General features: G+C 60.0%; 1 protein-coding gene across 3 annotated transcripts; it reads right to left on the bottom strand.

Moving 5' to 3' along the window:
• Window positions 1-571: 571 nt before the first annotated feature.
• DPEP1 (dipeptidase 1) lies at window positions 572-14,069 on the bottom strand. 3 transcript variants are annotated; one of them, XM_004753790.3, is made up of 11 exons: window positions 13,417-14,066; window positions 7,080-7,283; window positions 3,091-3,223; window positions 2,729-2,861; window positions 2,450-2,600; window positions 2,201-2,270; window positions 1,709-1,885; window positions 1,530-1,614; window positions 1,369-1,444; window positions 1,023-1,158; window positions 572-949 (listed from the first exon to the last, which is right to left on the bottom strand). In XM_004753790.3, exons 2-11 carry the CDS (start codon window positions 7,181-7,183, stop codon window positions 782-784), a joined length of 1,233 nt encoding a protein of 410 aa, XP_004753847.1. In that variant the 5' UTR covers window positions 7,184-7,283; window positions 13,417-14,066; the 3' UTR covers window positions 572-781. The 3 variants fall into 3 exon arrangements, with proteins under 3 accessions (XP_004753847.1, XP_012912355.1, XP_012912356.1); XM_013056901.2 differs by lacking the exon at window positions 13,417-14,066 and adding an exon at window positions 13,035-13,315; XM_013056902.2 differs by lacking the exon at window positions 1,709-1,885 and having other exon boundaries at window positions 13,417-14,069.
• Between the last annotated feature and the right edge of the window lie 7,742 nt (window positions 14,070-21,811).

Here is a 21,811-nt window from a genome sequence, read left to right as displayed (position 1 = left end):
GGGCGGGACCTGGCCAACTCGGGACAGAAACGATCTAACATTAAATCCCTCCAAAGTGATCCACACATCCTCACCAGCGTCCCTCTGGGCACAGCAGACCTGCCTGGGAGTGAGAGGCTGGGACCCTCACGGGCCAAGGGCAGCCAGGCTCAGGTGGCGGCTGCACAGCTGTCCACTGATGTGTGGGCACCTCAGAGCGCAGAGCACCTGGGCAGGGGGTCCCTCCTGCGGTAGTAAAGCCTGTACCTGTCCAGGCGCAGTGTTCGTAGAGGCTCCAGCCTAAAACAGGGGAGCAGGGCCGAGGGGTGAGCTGTGGGCACACAGGTGGCATGAGGGTGGGCACACGTGTGTGCATCGTGGTGTGGGGTGTGTGGGGGAGGGGCAACTGCGGCCTCCATGGTGTTTTCAGAGATGGAGGCCGTGCCCAGGCTGTGCCCTTTCTGACCCGGCTCTCCCAGGACCCAGGTGCTGCTGTGTCTGGAGGTCCAGCCTGGGACCATTTTTACAGAATTTGCCCTTGGGTGCCCAGGAGACCCCCTCCAGGGCCGGGGTGCTGAGGACACACACCCTCTTGACTCAGAAGGGTCTTTGCCTTTATTGATGGTCGTGTTGCCTGTGGCGTGTCTGGGTCAGGCCTGCCCACAGCTGTCCGCCCTCCCAGGTACGTGCTCTGGAGAGGCCAGGCTTTGTGCGTGGGGGGCGGCTCCCTGGCATCTCCCTGCTCCGGTGGCCACGGTCTCCCCAGAGCTGTAGGAGCCCCTGAGGTCCAGACCCCAGGGTATCACAGAAGACACAGGCCAAGGAGGATGGTGCTGAGGGACGCCAGCAGGGCCCCCGGCGGAGGGTGGAAGCTGGGAGCCTCTGAGTAGCCGTATGTCGTCCTGCAGGAACCCTGCAGCTCGCCCAGGGGGATGGGCACCTCCTCAGGGGTTCCCGCGTGGTCGCTCACCTGGGGAAAGACATGGGGGGCTGCAGGCCTTCATGCCTGCACGGAAGGCTGACTCGGCAGCGACCGTCCTCACCTGTTCCACGGCCTCAAAGACCCTGAGCAGGTTGTCGGCCAGCGCGCCCCTGACCTCTGCCTCTGTCCACCGCCTCCTGAGCAGCTCGGCCACCAGGTCTGGGTACTTGGACACGTCCTCAAGCCCCGAGGGGAGCCTGAGGTGAGGACAGAGAGAACCAGGCTCTGCATTCCAGGGTCAGGGCCTTGACCCGCCACCCCCCCACAGATCAGAGCTTCCCACGCCTTGAGAGGGAGACATGCCCGGCTTCTCTGCAGTCACTTTCTAGCTTCAGCCCCTCATAACATGTTGGGGGGGGGGGCTGACCCTCCTGGCTCCTCTACAGGACCCCGGCCTTGCCCCTTACCTGGAGACACCGTCATAGTCCCCACCAAAGCCCACAGCTCCGGCTCCAGCCACCTTCTTGATGTGGTCCAGATGGTCTGCCAAAGAAGGCAGTGGGTGTGGGTCCCAGCAGCCGCCCTCGACCGCCCCCCCCCACTGCTGTGGCCGCTCACGTCCACCTACCTGCTACCTGGGACAGGGTGGCCTGCTGTTGGCAGGAGACGTAGTCGTTGTAGAAGTTCACCATCACCAGGCTGCCTGTCTGGTTCTGCTCAGAAGAAGGGGACAGCGGTGGGTGCGGGAGGGGCGCCGCAGCCGCGGGAGCAGGCCAGACCCCCGCGCCCTGGCCCGCAGTCCCTCACCACCAGCTGGAGCACGTCATCCGGCACATTGCGCCGGTGTCTGCACAGGCTGTAGGCTGAGGAGTGGCTGAAGATGATGGGAGCCTTGGACAGACGCAGGGCAGCCTTCATGGTGGCCACGGACACGTGGGCCAGGTCGATGATGACACCCAGTCGGTTCATTTCCCTCACCACGCTCTGCATGGACACGGCCGCGGAGGCCAGCAAGGCTGCACTGAGCACACTGGTGTTTGCGCGGCCCTCTGGGGCTCGCCGCAGCTCCCCTGACAAGTCTGGGCATTGGGCGTGGGATTGGGCAGGTTACCGGGCTGGGCCAGGTGCTTGTGAACTCTTCGGGGACGGGGGGTGACCTGCAGGTTCCGGCATGTGCCCACCCGGGGACAACCCCTGCCAGCTCCAGCTGATTATAAGCCGAGGGCCCGAGACACGACACCCTGTCTGCTGGGTCACTTCTCCAAGGGGACTGTGGTCCCTGCCGAATGCCCCCCTCACCTGGCCAAACTCTGACAGGCCTTGGCTCTGGGCCTGATCCTCTCCGGTGTCCACGAGCCAGTTGTCAGCCCTGGGAAAGGGGACAGCAGGTGTCCCAGGGGCAGAGTGGTCATCCTGGTCTGCCCATGTCCCAGACACCGCCCGATCCCCACCCCAGGACAGGTAGGTACAGGAGGAGGGGAGGGCTTGTGTTGGACCCCGGGCCCAGGACCCTCCCGCACGGTGCAGGCCATTCCTGGGGGCCCTTACCAGGGCGTGTTGCAGCTGTGGGTGAGGGTCAGGTAGCGCATGCCCAGGTGGTAGAGAGCCCGCAGGACGCCCAGGCTGCTGTCAATGGAGTGGCCACCCTCCACGCCGATGAGACTGGCTACCCTCCCCTCCTGGAAGGCCTGCCGGATGCCTGCGAGGATAGCCAGCTGGGGGCAGCCCAGGGTGTCCCGGGGCTTCCAAAGAGGGCACCCCTGAGCGGCACCGGGCTGGGGTGGAGAGGAGCAGGGGCTCCAGGGGGCGGGCTGCACCGGCACCCACCTGTGCTGTTGGTGACACACACGAAGGTCTCGGGGTACATGTGGCACATGCGGTGGATGACGTCGATCTGCTCCAGGATCCTCCTCACGGCGTCCTTGTTCTGGGTGTCGCAGGGGGTGTATGCAGACCAGAACTGGGGGCCCAGGGGAGAGGGGCGGGGCACTGAGGTTCTGGGCCCCTCGCCCAAATGCACGCCGTCCCAATTCCTTCCTGTCTCGGAAGCCCTCCCCTGGCCTGTGTGGCTCGGAGACCCCCTGAAGGCTCGGGGCCCTAAGGTTCCCAGGCATACCCCCCGCAAGTGAGGGCTAGCCCCTTAGCCAGGACCTGGGCAGAGGCCAGTGCGGGGCTGAGCTGAGCCATACCTGGGCCCCCACAAAACCAGCCCTGAGCTTGGGGATGTTGGTGTGGGTCTGGGCGAGGCTTGTCAGGTCGGCCGCCTTCTCCTGGAGCTGGTTGTTGAACATGGTTAGCAGCTGCCATGGAAGGTCGTTGTGCCTGGGGGAGGCCAGAAGAGAGGGTGGGAGGCAGGCAGGATGGCCACACAGACTGGAGCCAGCCACAGGGGTGGTACCGGGCTCCTTAGCTAAACCTGCAGGGTAGCTGCTCCCGGAAGCTCCAGCAGGGGACTGGGAGCTGAGAGCGCCTCTGGGGGGGTCTTCCCTCCGAGGATCGTCCCCATGGAAGAGGGAGAAGCAGCGTGGCAGCAGGGGCAGGGGTTCAGACAGGGCTGGCTGACCCTGGGTAGCTGGGTGCGAGACCCTGACCCTGACTGTCTTCCCAAGTTAGAGATGAAATCCTTGGGGCGCCTGGGTGGCTCAGTGTGTTAAGCCTCTGCCTCCGGCTCAGTTCATGATCCCAGGGTCCTGAGATCGAGCCCCGCATCGGGCTCTCTGCTTGGCAGGAAGCCTGCTTCCCCCTCCCTGCCTGTCTGCCTACTTGTGATTTCTCTCTCTGTGTCAAATAAATAAATAAAATCTTTTTTTTTTTCAAAGATTTTTATTTATTTGACAGAGATCACAAGCAGGCAGAGAGGCAGGCAGAGAGGAGGGGAAGCGGGCTCCCCGCTGAGCAGAGAGCCCGATGCAGGACTCGATCCCAGGACTTTGGGATCATGACCTGAGCCGAAGGCAGAGGCTTTAACCCACTGAGCCACCCAGGCGCCCACAAATAAATAAAATATTTAAAAAAAAAGATGAAATCCTCTCCTTGTTGGGAGGGGTGGGGATGTGGATGTGGCCTGCCTCTGGGGGCCTGGCACCCCCACCCCTTACTCCTGGGGCAGCAGGAGCAGGGCACTGGGACATGGGACCAAGCACGTCCTGATATGCTCCGCAAGGACTGAGGCCCCTCTGAGTTTTCCCAGGAGCCAGTAGGGGTGAGAGCTTGGGAGGGAGAGAGGGGAGGGGGAGTGGGCTGGAACATCAGCAGCTGGTTGGGGCTGCAAAGGCAGAACCCACTGCGGGGGAGGGAGCAGATTGCTTCCTGGACCCAGGAACAAGTTGCAGCCTGAAGGGCAAAAGACCTCTGGGCCGCCAGGTCCCCCTAAGCTCCACATGTGGAAGAGGGTGGGCCAGGGAACTGATGGGAAACGCAGAGTCTCAGGCCCAGCTCAGCCCTGCGCCGTCGGAACCTGCGCTTGAATCGGCCAAGCCTGGACTGCGGGACACCTGTGGGGAAGCCCGAGGTAGATGAGTAACTGCTAGGACCTGGGCCTCGCAGGCCAGCCGCCCCTATTCTCCTGGGGGGCTCCCACCACTAATGCATTCCGATGTGCAGGGTGTGAGCTGGTGGTCAGGACGCTTCTGGGCACCGAGAGGTGGATGGGAAGGTGAACACCAGAGCCCGGATGCCACTGGGTGCTGCCTGGGGCAGGGCTGGGCAGGGCCCCTGGACAGGACTTTACACCCTCCAGCCACCGGCCAGGAACCCTCCAGGAGGGAGGGGCACTTTCACTGGAGCCCAGGGTGGGGAACAGAGGCCACCTTCGCCCTGCGGTCAGCACCGCTGCTCCGGAGCCTGCTGGACCCACCCTCCTTATCTGTGTGGCAGGGGCGGTGTCCCCAGTGGTGATCTGAGGATGCGATCCCTGCTCGAAGGGGGGAGGTGACAGTTCCAAGCACTTAAAGGACAGCTAGGTATTGTAGGAGACTGCTGGTGGCTTGTTATCCATTCTCCACCTTTTCCTTGGTAAGAGCACCTCCTATTTCTTTTAAAAGAGTACTTCCTTGTCAGAGAAAGAGAGCACAGCAGGGGCAGCAGGAGGGTCTCTGCTGAGCTAGGAGTCCGACTGCAGGACTCGATCCCAGAACCCTGGGATCATGATCTGAGCCAAAGGCAGACACTTCATCGACTGACCCACCCAGGTGTCCCCCAAACCCCCTATTTTTAGCAGGGAACATGGCCATTTGAAATAAAGATACTTTCCTGCCGCTTAATAACCGGGTGTGGCCATGTGACTAAGTTCCACCCTTTGGCAGCTTCCAAAAGCTCTGGTTGACAGACAGCTGTTGCTCACTCTTTGCCCTTTCTGTGTCCTTCCTCATTCCTGCTGGCCAGAATGCAGATGTAAAGGCTGGAGCTGGTGCAGCGGCTTTGCACCACGAGGCGACTACGGGAATGATGGCCACCATGTTCCATTACGGAACACCATGCCAAGACTGCCTCTAGATTTCTCTTGCTGAAACCACTTCCTTGGGTCTCTCACCTGCACAAGTAATGCAGGTAGCTAACCCTAACCTATCTGCTAGTATTGGTTTTGGTCCTATCATTCTAGTCTTAACTTGCTAGCTCTTTGGACAATCCCAGATCCCCGAATCCCAGTTCCCTGCATATTCCTGGCTGTCTAGGCTCTTTGATCCATATTATGCCCCCCATACAGGCCTCTGGACCCCCACCCCCTGTGCTCAGACCTCCCTCTCTGTGCCCAGCTACCCTCCTCCAGCCCCTCAGAATGAAGGAGCAGAGCACCTTCCCAGTCTCATACTGTTGGCCTCCTACCAGACAGCAGGGGCTCCATCCAGGGTGGGAGCCCAGGACAGCAGCTCCTGCACACACTTCTCCATGCTTCATCCCCCACGGAGCACATGTGAGGGGACCCTGGGGCCAGGAAGGAGACACAGGGGAGAAAGCAAGGGCAGAGGCGTGCACACTAGTCTCTGGCGGCCCCTCCCTTCTCTAGGGCTGCCGCAGCTCCCTGGGGCTCCCTTAGAAGGACACAGCCCATTTTCTCTTTTTTACTTGCAGAGTTTTGTGACCGACAAAGCCCAGAGCATCTGCCAAAATCTAACAATGACTGTAACATTCACTGATCACTTACTGGGTGCCAGAGACACATGGGAGCAGTCCTAACATGCCCCTGCCAAGGGTGTGCCAGTGCGCCGCCCGTCGCTCTACGGACGGGGCACGGAGGGAAGGGGGGTCTGCGGGGACCGGCGACAGGAAGGGCAGCCAGGGTGGGAAGGCTGGGGTGCGCGCCCAGCTGGCACTGCACACAGGTCAGCAATCCCGGGAGGAGATGGGGGTGGCAGCATGGGTGTGAGGACAAGCAGGGACGGGGGAGCCTGCCTGGAGCATCCAGGGGCATGGGGATGGCCAAGGGTGGCAGGGAGGGGGCTCGGAGGCCAGTGGAGGACTCGGGCCATACTCTGAGCTCAGTGGGAGCCATGGCGGGTGGGGACTTTGAGCCAGAAGGACAGGACTGGAACTCATGTCTCCCAGACTCCCTCTGGCCACAGCATTGAGAGCAGATCTCAGTTGGTGGAAGCCACGACAGTCAGAGTCTCACTGGTGACCCGGTGGAGGTGGACATGGGGGCTGGAAAGGGGTCAGCAGGAATGAGTGGTCCTGGAGCGTGATGCAGTCTCCTCCAGGGGCATGCAGGAGAGGCTCAGAGGGTGGCCAAGAGGCCCAGGAAAGGCCTCCCAGGGGCCTGTGGTAGATGCCACTCTTCCCGCAGCTTCAGGTGAAGACGCGGAGGCCCCAAGAGGAGATATGGCTCCTTGGGCTCTGCGGCTCGTTGGAGGCACACCTGGGGCCAGGCCCCAGCACCTCCAGCCCTCCGCACCCAACACCCACTCCGAGCTGGGATCTGGCCCCTAGGGTGCAGGGGGCGGGATGTTGGGGACCCCAGGAGCTGCTGAGGGCCTGAGGTCTTGGACCTGCTCCATTCCTGCTGACTCTCTGAGGGGCCCTAAGAGACCCCAGAAGAAGCTGAGACCAGCAAAGGGGAAGGGGCACGCCGTGGACGGAGACCCCGAGTCGCAGCAGAGAACGGCTGTCCTCGAGTTAGCGGCGTAAGAGCCGCTGGCCCCCCAGCCCCATCCCCAGCTCTGTCACACGAGTGGTGGCTTACCCGTCGATGACAGGTGTGGCCCGCATGATCTTCTCAGCCTCACCCCGGAACTGGTCTCCGGAGCAGAGGGCCACGAGGGGCCAGAGCCACCAGACCGTCTGCATGCTGCCGTCCGCAGGGTCCTGCCCGCCACGCTGTGGGGCGTCCGTCCAAACCTTGCTGCTGGGGGCACCACAGAGCCCGGCTGCTCTGCAAGGCGCTGCTCTGTGTGCAGAAGAGGAAGCAGAGGTCTTCGGTCGGGCGATCCCGGCCAGGAGCCGTCCACGCCAGGCTCCCGCGTTCAATCAGTAACCAGCACTTTCCTGGGAAGGAGGTGGGCTGGGCCGAGGGAGAGTCCTGGCTCCTGGGTGCTGGGTGTCACTGGCAGCCCAGCCCAGGCATTGTCACAGGCCAATGACCCAGGGGAGCACCCAAGGCTGGGTGAAAGAGCAGACTTGGGAGAGTCAACGAGTGTTAACGGTGTCCTCACTCTCACCGCAACCTGCGGACTGACATCTGCAAAGAACTGGGACACCGGTCAGAGTCGCCCTCGTGATGCAACCGGTGTCTGCCCTTACGAGAGCATGAACACAAAGGGTGGCGCCTGGTCCCCACCCCGGGGAGGCTCCCACCACACACAGACCCTAGGGCCGGGGGCCTGCAGCACACAGATGTCCCCGCCACCCACTGCCTGGATGCAGGCTTCCAGCTGACAGGCAAACCGTGGGGGCTTGGGTCAGAAATCTGGGGTGTCAGCGTTTCTCAGCCCTGCTGCCCACTCGGGGCTCCCAGAGCCCAGTCCCTGCTGAGACCAGAGGGTTGGTCCCAGGCCTAGGCCAGCATCCAGGGCTCTGGGGTGCAGCAGGGCTGGGAGCGAGCCAGGCCAGCAAGGCTGGTGAGAGGTATGGGTGAGGGAGAGAGACCCCAGTCTGCTCCGGGCCTATAGGGCCCTCTCAGGTGGTAGGGGCACATGGACCCTGCACACTCACCAAGGTCCCTGAGGCCTCTGCCCTGGACAGCGTTGGAGCCTCAAGCAGACCTTCCCTGGGGAGCACACCCTCTGCTCGCCCCACCTCCAAGGACGGGCCCTGCTGCTCGCCTGAGAGAGGAGGTCGCGTCCCAGCCCTGGCTGCCACCATGAGCGGAGTGTCTGTGCCTGGGCCTCTGCCCATTTCTCCCTGTTGAGGCGGTGGTGGGAAGCCCCCCGGGGGCCGAGCTGAGGGTAGCAGCCTTTCTCCACTCCACCCCCTGTTCCTCCACCCACCACTCCCAAGCCCGGGGAGGAGCCACGACCCTGGGGTGCAGGGATGTCCTGGTGCCCCTGGACCCAGTCCCCATTAACCACTTTCTCTGCCAGGACCCCCGGGTCTCCCCTGAACCTGGCCAGGGGGTTTGAGCCTCACCCAGTCCTGACCAGAGAAGACCTGCCTTGATGGGTGAGGAGCAGAGTCCAGGCCCACGCTCTGGGCCCTGGGCTCTGAGCAGACCACGGTAGGGGGTGGGGAGGGTGCTGCCAGGAAGCCCAGGGCCAGATGGAGCCAGGAGTCCCTGTGGAGGAGACACATGCACCTGCTTGCCCTCCGCGGTGGCCTGCTGCAGACTCCGGTGACCCTTACCTCTGACCTCCATGACAGTCTCTTTGAGGCCTGGACGCCCCTTCATGGGCGGACTTTGGTCTGCTGGTGGCTGCGGGCCGGCCTTCCCCACGGAGAGCCCCCTTCTCTGAGAACCTCTCCTGGAATCCGTTCTCTGCCTTTAGTAACGTGTGCTTACCCTATCTTCACGTCTCTTTATTTCTAACTTTTCTTCTCCTTCCTGAGTTGGATCCCAAGAGCACATGATGGGATCGTATTTCTTAGCCTCATCTGAGCTCGCTCTAAATGTGTTCCAGCCGGTCTGCTCTTTCCTGTCCTGCCCTGGCCCCTCCGCGGGTTTTTGCTTTTGCCGTAATTTTCAGGTTATTTCAATTCCATATCACTCACACTCAGGAAGTTCCTTACTTTCTCTTCTCTTGGTAGATATTTATTTGAATCTATGTCTCACTTGTCTTACTTTCTTGGGCTGTTCCCCAGGCACGGTGACACCCTCGTGCGTTCACACGGGTAGCGAGCCTGACCCTCCGGGGTCCGCCATCCGGCACTGCGACCGTGATGCTCGGGTCTGCCCCTTGTTCGTACACGGTCTTGTAGGTCCTCGAGGTCTCCTTCCCTTCATCCATCCCCAGATGGCCCCGGTGTCCGTCCTTTTGAAACCCTCCTGACCCTTGGTTTTGACCTTCTGTTTTTCAAATTCAGAATTCACCTGAGTGACGGGCTCCATGGCCCTGACTTTACGTGCAGCTTTGCTCATTGTGCCTGGACTTCCTGTTTGCACTCGCAGGGTTCGGGTCTCTGGAGCCGGCTCCCTGCTTCTCCCCGGTACTCAGAGAGCCCGGTGGGGTGCGAGAAGAGGCAAGCACTGGCTTCAGGTCAAACTCCACAGTGGAGGGGCCCACCGATACTTCAGGCCTCAAAGTGAATAGTACATCAGTGCAGTATTTCTAAAAATCAAACATTTGTGCAAAAAAAATACATGAATAAAAGATAAACTTTCAAGTGAAGACAGGGCCAGTATTCTGACCTCCCCTTCTGTGCCCAACTCCAACACAGCTCCACCGGCACGCGCCTCTGGGAGGCCCACTCTGTGCCCTAACACCGGCTGCCCAGGACACAGGGCAGCATCTCCAGGAGTCGAGCTGTGCACGGGACCACACCCCCTGCTCCTGAGTAGTAGTAGGGTGCCACTCAGAGGAGAGGACTCCAGGCCACTGGGGTCAGCAACACGTGGGAGGCTCCATGTGACCTTGGTCGGACGTCATGATGGTTCAGAGCGTCACACCGAGGGTGATCCGGCTCCGAGCTGTCCGGGCGGAGGCTTAGGCCCACACTGAGGGTCCCGTTTCCCATCACTTCTTTGTCTGGCTCATAACTTGTGGGGGACGAGGCAGCGAGGCTGAGTGGGCTTGGGGTCAGGCTGCTGGGTCTCCTCAGCCTCGGTCTCTCTGCAGAGCAGAAGTCACTGAGTCCTGTTGGAAGCGCTAACCTGGGAGCCTCCCAGAACCACGCCCCGTGGGCCAAGGCGCTCTGAGCTCCCACGTAAGCCCGTTTGCTCCGGACGGCTTCGTCGCTCCCCTGGAGTCTCTGCTCCTCCTCCCTGTCCTCCCGGTGCTATTGCCGTATTGTCCGTCTCCCAAGTGCCGGGCTTCGTCTCGTGGCCCCTTACTTTGGATCTGGTTTCCGCTTAATGTCTCCACTATGTGCCTAGCTCTCTTTTTGGTTTATGTTCTTATTTTGTTAGAGCTGGTCCTTAAATCGTTCCTTAGCAGTGGGTATGTGGGAAGTAAGTGTCTGAGTCCTTGAATGCACGTGTCTTTATGTTCTCCTCATAACTGGTCAGTGCTGGGCGCTTCAGGGGCTCAGTCTGTGAAGCATCCGCCTTCAGGTCAGGTCTCAACCCCGGGGTCCTGGCATCGAGGCCCACCCTGGGCTCCCTGCTTAGCGGGGAGCCTGCATCTCCCTTTCCCTCTGCCTCTGCCCCTCTGCTTGACCACTCTCTCTCTCTGATGTGAGCTCTTTTGGATTCTCTTCTTCTTACCCAAATACACAAGAACAGGGGTCTGCGCTTCCATTAGCCCCTGGAGGAGGCAGGTGAGGAAGTTGGGGGGCTTCTCATGGCATTCACTGCCCCTTCCAGCGTCTCCCCTGGCTGCGGGGGCTGCGTGGCATCCATCCTCCACAACCCCATGCAGCAGCGGTCCAGGGAGAGAGCCAGGGGATGGCCTGGCCCCGGCTATTCATTTTTAAGGATTCACTATGAGGAGGGAGATGAGGAGGGGGAGGCCTCTTTTGCGAAGAGCCCAGAGCCCGTGCTTCACAACGAGACAGTCCTGGCTTGGGACCCCACGCCGTGGCAGGTCGCACTTCCCGGAGACGGCTGCCGCAGAGCCTCCCCGCCCACGGGCTACCCTCACGGTGCAACGCTGAGTGGTCCGTGGAGAGGTGACTGCCTCGAGCCTCCTGGCTGACAGAAGGTGGCAGGCGTGACTTCTGTGCTCCTGCCTGGCTCCGTCCTCCGGACACCTGGCCTGGCTGTGTTCTTGCCAACAGCCCCAGTGCGGCCCCGGCAGACAGACAGACACAAGCTTTCTGGTGATCTCAGCACCACTTCCAAGGCTTCCGGCTGAGGCCCAGCCCAGGGGCCAGAGACCCGCCGGCCCCGCAGGCCCTGATGCAGCCCCGGCCCACAGAAAGGAGGGCGTGAACGTGATGGTGTGCACCCGCTGCTACGCGGTAGGACCACGTGTTATGCAGCAGGAGAGAACTGACACACCGGCCACTTCACTGTCACCAGTGACGTCGGTCTTCCTGTCTGCGAAATGGGCGTGACTAATCCAAACTTCACGGAGAGCAGAGCGGCTCTGCCTCCCAATCCCGGCTGCCGCCCCCTCTGTGCTCCACGGTTGCTTCCTCCAACCAGGAGAGGCCTCCTGGGCCCGCCTCACATCTTGGTTTCAGACAACATGGGTCTGCCATCGGTGGCCCTCCACGAGGGATTGACGCCAGGCCAGTGCTCTTCCCAGCTGGTCCCTGGGAGTAATGGTGAGGCCCCCGATGAGGCTCTTTCAGACCCTCCCCTCCTCGTGGCCCCACGGCCATGTCCCATGCAAACAGCCTCCACCCAATCCTTGCCTCCAGCCCGGCTTTCCGGGGAGTGCTCAGCAGTGTGCTTGCGATTGTCTCACTTTTTATTTAAATAACGGGAAAAGTGTTATTATTGAGAAGTCAGCAGCACTTGCGGTAAGCAGAAGAAACACAGTGAAAATAAACACATGGAAACAGAACAGTACCACCAAGTCTCAGCCAGAGCCATGGGGAAACAACACGCGCAGCGACAGCGGCCGGGGCGCGCCCCACCGGCCGGCAGGACCTCTGTGCAAACCTGCCGCACGCGCAGCCAGGGGGCCACCAGAGGCCTCGGTCCTTGGCCCCTCCCAGAAGCCGAGGACCAGGAACTATCAGTTGAATTCCACCAACACTGCCTCCTCGCGGGAGACCCAAGAAAGCCTCTCCCACCAGCTGGTCAGAGGACCAGCCCAGGCAGGTGGCTCAGCGCAGCGTGGAGACCCCTAGATATGTGACCCCCCCTTCACAGGCGCATGTGCCCTACAGCGTGAACACACACATGCGGAAACACACACACACACAGAAACCCCACACACAGACGTGCGCCCCCAACGCGTGCCCTGGACAGAGCGACACATGATGGAGACGCGCCCGCAAACGTGCCCACACCCCCACAGACAGCACCCACGTCCACATCCAGACGTCCGGCACCTGCACACGTTCACACCTGACGACACGCCCGCCTGGGGCCCACCACGCACGCACACATGTGCCCATGGACATCACAGACAGGAAAGCTCGGACGTCCCACGCCCTTGCGGGGAGGATGGAGCAGGGGCGCGGCGGGGCGTCCCTGGGGGGATCCAGGGCGCAGGGCTGGCTCCAGCCTTTCTCCCAGGGTACCTTGGCCCTAGACTGTCCTTAAGCCCCTCAACCTTCCAGGCCTAGCCAGGAGGCCACCACACTGACCTCTGCCCCCCAGTATCCGCAGAGATGATACCTCTGTCGCCCCCGACGGTTGTCTTCAGGCCGGTGGCTTCTCCACAGCCCTCCTGGTCCCACCTTGTCCTCTACCCCCTGGGGAGACCGCGGAATCCTGCTGTCTCCCTCCACTGCTCTGAGCCTCCTGACACCCCTGTCCACACAGCAGGGGGTCCCCGACACCCCCACCCCAGGACTTCCCCCAAGAGGCTCCTACAAGGTCAGCCGAGAAGTGACCTTTTTTTTTTTTTTTTTTGAGAGAGAGACAGAGCAGGGAGAGGGGCGGAGGGGAAGGGAGACAGAACCCTCAAGCCGACCCCCGCTGAGCACAGACCTGGATGCAGGGCTCAGTCCCGGGACCCTGTGATCACGACCTGAGCCGAAATCAAGAGTCGACGCTTCACCGACTGCAGCCCTCAGGTGCCCACAGAAGTGACCTCCTTAACCTCTCTGCCTGCCATCTATCACCCAAGAATCCCAGAACCCAGCCTGCTGGGCCCTTTCTTTCCCCTCACTGACAACACGCTCCTTTGTTGGCTATGCCTGAACCTGTCTGCCTCTGCCCTGGTCAAGCTCAGAGCCTCCCTGGGCATACAGCTGGTGCCCACTAATGAATGCAGCCTCGTCAGGTGGCTCTCCAGGGGGTGGGAGGAGACAGGCCTCCTACCCTGAGTGCCCTGGCCCCAGGCCCAGTTCCCAGGCTCCCCAAGACTCACCATGAGCAGGATGTCATGTGCCGTCTGCCTCTGGGCCGCTGCTCCCAGCTCGTGCGAGGACTGGGTGGGGGGGTTGGTTTCTGTTTCTCTCAAGTTCGCCCCACCCCAGAGTTCTCCAGTCAGCTTCCCTCTCGCATAAAAAGCCACCTCTTTAAAAACAAGTCCTCCGGGGGCCTCTGCAATGCATCACAGCCACGGAGAGCAGGACCCGGGGGCTTAATGTCTTACACATGTCAGCTGGTTGTGGTTTCCGCAGACACGCATACACACCAGCCCACAGTCAGCCTTGTGCATTTGGCTGTCCCCTAGGACCTGGTGTTCCCCTGTCCTGCAGGCTGGGCCTCAGGCCCCCAGGGTAGGCTGGCAGCCATAAGAAAGCATCCCAGACAGGAATGTGGGGTGCTCTCAGGTAGTCTACTAACATCAGAACCGAGGAACTGAGAGCCAGGGATGAGGGGCCTGGGGGCTGGGGGCTCACGGAGGGCTCACCAGGCCCCGGGCAGCCTGTCCCCCAAGGACCAGGGATGCCCACCCAGACACTCTCTCCCGGTCTTCTAGGCCCTGCCCACTGCCCTCACACCCTGGGGTCGAGAAGGACCTTCTGTGCCCAGGCTTAGGCCATGTCCTGTCTCGGTTACAGGAATGGGGTTGGCGCTAGCCCGGCCCAGAGGCTCGGGCCCTGGTTTCTATGCATCTCATGGGAGGCGGGTGATTTCCCCCACATTCCAGCTATTAGAGGACTGAAAGCAATCATGGATCGGAATGTCCTCTGGCAGAGCCGTGGGGACTTTCGAAATCAGGAAGATCTGTGGGGAACCAGGCTAGCTGTGGGATGGCTTCACCACGGGGCTGGGCGCACATACCATGGGGAGCACTCTCTCCAGGCACGCAGCAAGCTGTCCTGATCCCACAGGGTGAGGGACAGCCGGCTGGGGCAGCAGCCTCGGAGGAGACACAGTGGGGGCATAGCCTCCTCCCTGGCTGTGGGACTCTCCTGGGCCTCAGTCACCAGTCCCAGAGCTGTGGCTCACACCGGACCTGGAGGGACATGGCTGAGAGGGGCCTCTCTCCCTCTCAGAGCTCAGGGAGTGAGGGGGACACTCCAGCAGAGCGAGAGATCCAGGGTGAGGGCAGGGCTGCCCAGCAGACAGCGACAGAGGCAGAAGAAGAGCTGTGTCAGGGCCCAGCCCCAGGGAAGGTGAGGAGGACCAGGGCCTTGCTCGGGGAGGCAGGTGGACACAGACCCCGGCCTGGAGGACCGTTCCCCAGTCCCACATTCGGGGAGGCACTGCTCGGGGACACTAAGACGATTGAGCAGAATGCCCCCTCTGCACCTGCCCTGGGGCACTGTCATCACCCAGGAGCTGCCCCCCCCCCCCCAGCAAGACCCTCGCCCAGGGCAGGGCAGGAGGCCTGGATGTGTTGTCACTGGCTTTCAGAGGAAGAACCAGATGGAGGGGAGAGAGACAAATGTTACTACTCGGGGCGCCTGGGGGGCTCAGGTCATGATCTCGGGGTCCTGGGATCGAGCCCCGCATCGGGCTCTCTGCTCAGCGGGGAGCCTGCTTCCCCCTCTCTCTCTGCCTGCTTCTCTGCCTGCTTGTGATCTCTGTCTGTCAAATAAATAAAATATATTTTTAAAAAAATAAATAAACGTTACTACTTTTTGTAGTGTTTGAGATTATTAACATGTGCATTAAAATGGAAAATCGAATTAATTAAAACAGAAAAAAGGAGCCACCGAGGGGTCAAGCAAACCTACTCTCTGAACTGTGACCTAGCGGGTCTGGGGTCCCCTCTGATTCTGCCTCAACCTAGCCCTGAGCCTTCCGTTCGTGGGGCGTAGGTGAGACCCCCCCACACTATTGGCTTCAGATGCCCCCTGACTACCCCCTGTGGGCCAGACCCCCAGCAGGGTCAGGAGTCCAGGGGGAAGGGAGAGAGGACATGTGTTGGGGACAGAACAGCCGGCCCCTGAGCTAGACAGGAGCAGAGTGGCGAGGGGCCTCCTGCTGGGGCTGGGCTGGTCCCTGGACCCAGCCTGGGGGCCACGGTGCCCAGCACGGCAACACTGTGGACAGGGGAAGAGTCACGTGCATGTGCCAAGGACCCCCGAGTGCTGTCTGTGAGGCCCTGAGGCCAGCAGACAGTCGGGGTCCAGGCCAGGCGCTCAGGGCCAGGCCCCCTCGGCAGGAGCCCTCGTAGCCCTGACAGTGGATGGCCCTGCGGTCCCTCCTGCCCCCCTTCCCTGTCCACCCTCTGCAGGCCGGCTGGGCTCCTGCAGGGGCAGCCGAGGAGGAGCCTTCCCTTGGGGGGCAGCATCTGCAGACACTGGGGCCCAGGCAGGCTGCTCAGGTGCTGTCACCCCCTTTCCCAGCTCTGGTGATGATTCCAGGGTCCAGGGATCGAGCCCCGCATCGGGCTCTCTGCTCAGCGGGGAGCCTGCTTCCTCCTCTCTCTCTGCCTGTCTGTGATCTCTGTCTGTCAAATAAATAAATAAATAAAACATTTATTTATTTATTTATTTATTTATTTTAATTTATTTTCAGACAGAGATCACAAGTAGGCATTTTCTCTGTCTGAAAATAAATAAAATCTTTTTTAAAAAAGATTGACCCGAGCCAAAAAAAAAAAAATCATGACCCGAGCCGAAAGCAGAGGCTTCACCCTCTGAGCCACCCAGGCGCCCCAATAAGTGATCTTTAAAACGTGATTTCACTAGATGTAGAATTAACTCTGAGACACTTGTTGCCCAGAGGAATACAAAAGGAAGCCAAAGGCCCCTGGGTGTTCAGGGTCATTGCTGACTGCGCTCAGGCTCTAGGAGGTGGCCCTAGCGACCAGCCAGTCAGGATCCTGGGCTGGAGCGGGGGGAGGGCTCAGAGCTGGGGCTGGTGGCAGAGCTGAGCCATCCAAGCCGGTGACCTCAGGGGTTCCCGCCCTGGGGCATCTTCTCACTTCCAAAGGCAAAATAAAGTCAAGGAAAGATCTGTGTATTGGACAAAGAAACGCCCTCAGGATATTCTGACTCTAGTTTGTGAATTGTGGTTACAAGATCTGGTTTTGCCCCATGAGGGCAAAACACCCCACGCTTCCTGAGACAGTCAAACAACGCTCTCATCATCCTGCCAGAAACAGGCCCTTCCTGTGGGCCACTTCGATGCTCCTTCAGTCATTCATTCAACAAACACTTTCCACCTGCTGGAGAGACAGCAGGGGGCAGGGCAGGGAACCCAGCTCTCTGGCAGACAGAAATCCAGGACAGAAAGACTCCCTGGAGGAAGGGGCCAGTCCTCATCCTAAGGACACAGAGGGGCTCCTGACTCAAAGATGGGGTGTTGGGAAGAACACTACAGCAGACAAGCCTGTTTGCTGTCTCCAGAGGATCCGGCTGACCAAGTCTCTTCCACTTTCTAGAAGCCCGTCTGTTTTCCTCAGCTCCCAGCTGTGCCCTGCTGAACCCCGGGGCCAGGGGCTCAAGAGCTGACTGGCCACCTTCCCACTGGGAAGTGCCCCGTGGGGCGGCAGTACCCCACTGAGCCCCAGCCTACTCACCCTGGCCTAGGCAGAGGGGCAGAGCGCCCCCGCCGGCACTCCTGGCCCGGGCCCCACCCACAGCCGCCCGCCGCCCTCCCAGGAGGCCTCCCAGGAAGGGGGAAAGGCCCCGCGCCCCGCCTCTCTGAATGTGGGGAAGGAGCAGCGGGGCCGAAGGCAGGATGGGTCTCACACAGGCCATTAACTGCTCCCCGCCAGGGAGGAGCCCGTGTCCCCACCAGAACCGTCCCAGTGTTGCGGCAAGGACACACCTGGGTAGATGTGGAGACCAACCCCGCCCTCGTCCAGTCAAAGCCAAGTCTGCAGACTCGGAGGGACAGAGGCCAGGGGACGGGGTGTGTGGAGGGCAGGGGGAGGAAGCAGCCTACCAGCTGGGAGGAGCGGACGAAGCTGTCCTGCCCAGGCCGCCCAGCTCAAGGTCCATCCGTGCTGCTCCATGCCCTCAGCGGTGAGAAGTCCCAGGACCTGAGAGGCCTGCGGGCGTGTCGGTGCCTCAGCGGGCGCCGCACCACACCTGAGTGTCCACCCAGTGAGTGCCGGCGACCTGGGACCCGGCAGCCCCAGTGACCCTGAGAACATCCACCACCGGGGACTCACGCTCAGTGGGGACAGATGTGTTGGGGGCACCAGAATGTCACTGCCTGGAGGGGCCCTGAGAGCCAGCAAGCACTCCGGAGGAGGTGGGGGTTTGGGGGAGAGGCAGAGGCTCTCTGTGTGGGCTCTCAAGGCTCTGGCTGCAGCCAGAAGAAGGGGGAGCAACCTGGTCCAGAAGGTCAGGAGCCGGGTGCGGGGTGATGACGATGGGCTTCCCTTGCCAAGAGCAAAGAGCCGGACGGCCCGGACAGACCTCCCAGGAGAGAACCTTTGCCCCACCCCCCGTCTGCTGGCTCTGGAGAACATTTTGTTTCTTTTCATTTAGTTCCCAGGACACTGGGGCCAGATTTGACCCTTTGTCTGCAGTAATTCTTCTGAACATGTGCCTCTCCGGAATATGTCCGGACTGAGCTGATGGACGCACCTGCTGGCCCCCCTCTTCCTTTCCAAGCGAGGACTGTGAGCGGCCCCGGGGGCTCCCGAATTGTCCTGTGTGGGGGGTAGGGTGTCCCGGCTTCGTTACTGAACGGGGAGGGGGTCAAGAAATGGGAATGTGCGTGGGCTGCGTTTCCTGCCTCCAGCCCCACTTGAAATGAAAACAGCTGGATTAAATCCTGAGTAAACAGAGGCAGATGGCAGAGCCCGCCAAGCACATTTCCAAAGATAAACACAGCCAGACCGAGGTAAAGTGTGCGGGTGGGTAGGTCTGACTCAGTGACAACTATCGCCCGGGGAAAGAACAGGGCGGTGGTGGCGGGGGTGGGGGGCGCCGAGCCATACCCGGGTTTGGGCAGTGATGGCGGTGAGCAGAGAGGCCGGGAGGGGTGAGCCGGGCTCGGCAGTCAGGGAAGCGGGAATTTACAAAAAGCAGGAAAGGCCCCCAAAACACATTTGCCATCATAGTTGGCAAAAAGCAGGGCGAACGAGACAAGGAAACTCTGAGCTTCGCTCAAGGATCCCACGTCTCATGTACGTGCCCCGGCCCACACTCCCACTGACACAGTGTTAGGGAAACCCTGTCTTGCTTCTCGAGACAGTAACGCAGAGAAGCTGCTAACCAGGAACCTTGAATCCCTTGTAATTCAGCTACAGTTTCTCAAAAGGCCCAGAGGGAAAAAAGAATGACATTTCTTCGGCTTGAATATTCTCTGATCTAAGAGCTCCAACTGGTATCTGCTTTGGTAAGGAAACAAGCTGTTCTAACAGTTTCATTTCTTACGACAGTGCTAGAAACCAGAGAACATGGAAACGGAAACAGTGAGATTCGGATGCACCCCCTACTTGCTGGCCTAACGCTGGTAGATGATCCGTGTTTTAGGTTAAGTGCGGGACTAAAATAGGTGATTAAAAATGACCACATTTAAAAACAGGGGCAGGGGGCACCTGGGGGGCTCAGTCTGTTAAGCGACTGCCTTCGGCTCGGGTCATGATCCCAGGGTCCTGGGACCGAGCCCCGCATCGGGCTCCCTGCTCAGCGGGGAGCCGGCTTCTCCCTCTCCCTCCGCCCCTCCCCCTGCTTGCTCTCGCTCGCACTTTCTCTGTCTCTCTCAAATGAACAAATAAAATCTCAAAAATAAAAAATAAAAACGGGGCAGGAGGTGGTGTTTGGTCCCTGTGAGACCACGCGGGTTTGCTCCCGGGCACTCACCACCCCCACGGGGGCTGGGACAGGGGCCCTGACCACAGGTATTCCCAGAAGTAAGGGTCCCGGGTTGTTTCAAGCACCTTAAGAGGGTCTAGGGCCATCCTGGGGATGTGGCTTGAGCTGTGAGAAAGGGTGTCAGTGTTTGTTCAAGTAGAACAGGCCAAGGTTGAGGCCATGGTGAGGAGGGGTTCCGAGGAGGCGGGGCGGGGTCTGCTCAGGGGGAGAGGCTTTGGCAGCCTGGGGAGGCTTGGGGACAGGAGCCCCCAAGCTTCCTATTGGTCACCTTCTCACAGAGCCCAAGAGCACCAGGGTCAGACTCCAGACTCCAGGAGAGGGGGTGGGGGAGGGGGCCTTTCCCTGCAGGCAAGCAAGCTGGCAGCTGATAAGAGCAGTTCCAACTGGAGGGCAGCTGCCCCCAAGCAGCCAGGAGGCTGGAAGCAAGCCTTGGAGGTGACCAGGGTCAAGGCTACCTTGAGCACTGGAGGCAGACAGTGACCCCGCCTCCGGTGGCCAAGATGCCGATTTCCGGCTCCTCCCCATCAGGCACCCCTCTATCCAGCCAGAGTGGAAGCCGGAGGGGCCCTCAGGACTCCACTCCAACTTACCTCATCTGCCCAGCCTCACTTCCATGCCCCTGCCTCCAGGCAGTCTTCCTTGCTTTACCACACATTCCTTCAAACTCCTGTTACTGTGACTTCACCTCCACTTACTGGCAAGACTCCTAAAGGCAGTAATATTTTTCTCAACATAATTGCCTATCTAGGTCCATCACAAAGTGTATGTCTGGGAAACACTGGTCGGTGGACTGCTAGCAGCTTTGGCTACCTACTTCATCACGTGGCAGTATCTCAGTCAGAAAACTGGGGCTGCGTTTTATCCACCAAATGTCCAAAAGTGAGGGAAGAGAACAGAAAACAGACCCAACACGTCCTAGTGGAGCCCTTCCTATCCGTGGGCTCTAATACATTGTATTAAGCCAACAGTGTAGCCATCTGAGGAAAGATCAGCTTGGAATTTCTACCTCATGTTCTATAAACACTGGTTTGTTAATGGAAATGACTGGAAGCACTAGAACACACAGGCTGACTGTCTAGAAGGCATTAGAAAAAACATCAATAGATTTTCCTACACAGAACAAAATAGTACATGACCAAACACCATCGAGGAATATAAAAGATTGGTGACAAACTAGGAAAATATGTTTGTAGTAATGCTACAGCAGACCAAATGCTAGTATAGAAGGAACTCTTAGGATCACTTTTTTTTTTTTCAGATTTTATTTAGGGGCGCCTGGGGGGCTCGGTCGTTAAGCGTCTGCCTTCAGCTGAGATCATGATCCTGGGGTCCTGGGATCGAGTCCTGCATCGGGCTCCCTGCTTGGTGGGGAGCCTGCTTCCCCCTGCCTCTGCTTGCCTCTCCGCCTACTTGTGCACACTTTCTCTCTCTCGAATAAATAAATAAAATCTTAAACAAAACAAAGGAAGCAGTCCAACAGAAAAATGGCCAAAGGACATGAACCAGAGATGACAAAAAAAAAAAAAAAAAAAAATCCCTTCAACATTTGAGTAAAACACTCAACCTCACACAGAATGAAGAGAAAGTCAAATTAAACCAGGACATCCTACCTGGGAAACTCTCTCCCTGCCTGTTGCCTGGTTCTCCTGGGATGGCCTCAAGAATTGGGGTAACAGTTACCTGCTCTCTGCTTCCATCTCTTTACCTCTGAAATGGCAAGACTAACAGCGTCTGCCTGAAGGGGCTGTTGCCCGTGCCCTTGTGGAGCAGCAGAGCTGTGCCCCGGGCGGGTAGAGCTCCTGTCCCGGACCACACTTCCGCCCGTCCTCCAAGGCCTCCCTGAGTGGTTGGCGCCCAGCTGGTGTCCCTGGCAGTCACGGCTTGTTCAGACCCTAACCAAACCACAGCACAGGATTTGGAGCAGGGCGCTAGCAGGCTATCCCCCTTTTCTGGGGCTTTCTGGAATGCTGGCCCGGGAGGCACAGGCACACGGAGCTCGCCTGGACTCCAGCCACAGCCTCTCCGCCCGCAGGGGCAAGCCGACAGCATTGCCCAGGGCCTGGAAGGAGTCGGGTCACCCAGCTGGCCCCAGCCAGGACGGCCAGGAGGATGTCCCCTGCAGGGGCTCCCCACACGCAGTGCCCCCCCCCCTTTCTGGAAAGAAAGTCAGCAAGTCTTAGAGGCAGAGGCTGGTGTGGGAGAGTCTGGTCTGAGAGGCCCCACCCCTTCCACCCACTTTCTGCCCCTACTCAGAAACCCACGGCATCCATCCTGGGTCTTGGGGTGCTTCAGACCCTACTCCCGCAGAGCAGCCCAGTCCCAGCCTCTATGTCCTCTGCTCTCTGAGGTTGGCAGAATGGTGGCCGCAAGACGTCCCCATCCTCATGCTCATGGATTTAACACCTCGTCTGACAACAGGAACTTTGCAGCCATGATTGACTTTGAGGTGAGAAGTGATCCCGGGTTACCTGGGGAGCCCCCGTGTTATCACGGGTTTTCTGTAAGAAGGAGGTAGGGGTCAGACATGCGTGTCTTCTTGTGTCCGTGACACGCGAAGATGCCGCCGGTCGTGAAGGTGGGGGAGGG

Source organism: Mustela putorius, unplaced genomic scaffold, assembly GCF_011764305.1.
Source record: "Mustela putorius furo isolate JIRA1106 unplaced genomic scaffold, ASM1176430v1.1 tig00000174_pilon_pilon_pilon, whole genome shotgun sequence".
In the NCBI taxonomy this organism is placed as follows: domain Eukaryota; kingdom Metazoa; phylum Chordata; class Mammalia; order Carnivora; family Mustelidae; genus Mustela; species Mustela putorius.
Note: the sequence above shows the minus strand (reverse complement) of the source record. Positions and strands in the feature narration are given on the sequence as shown.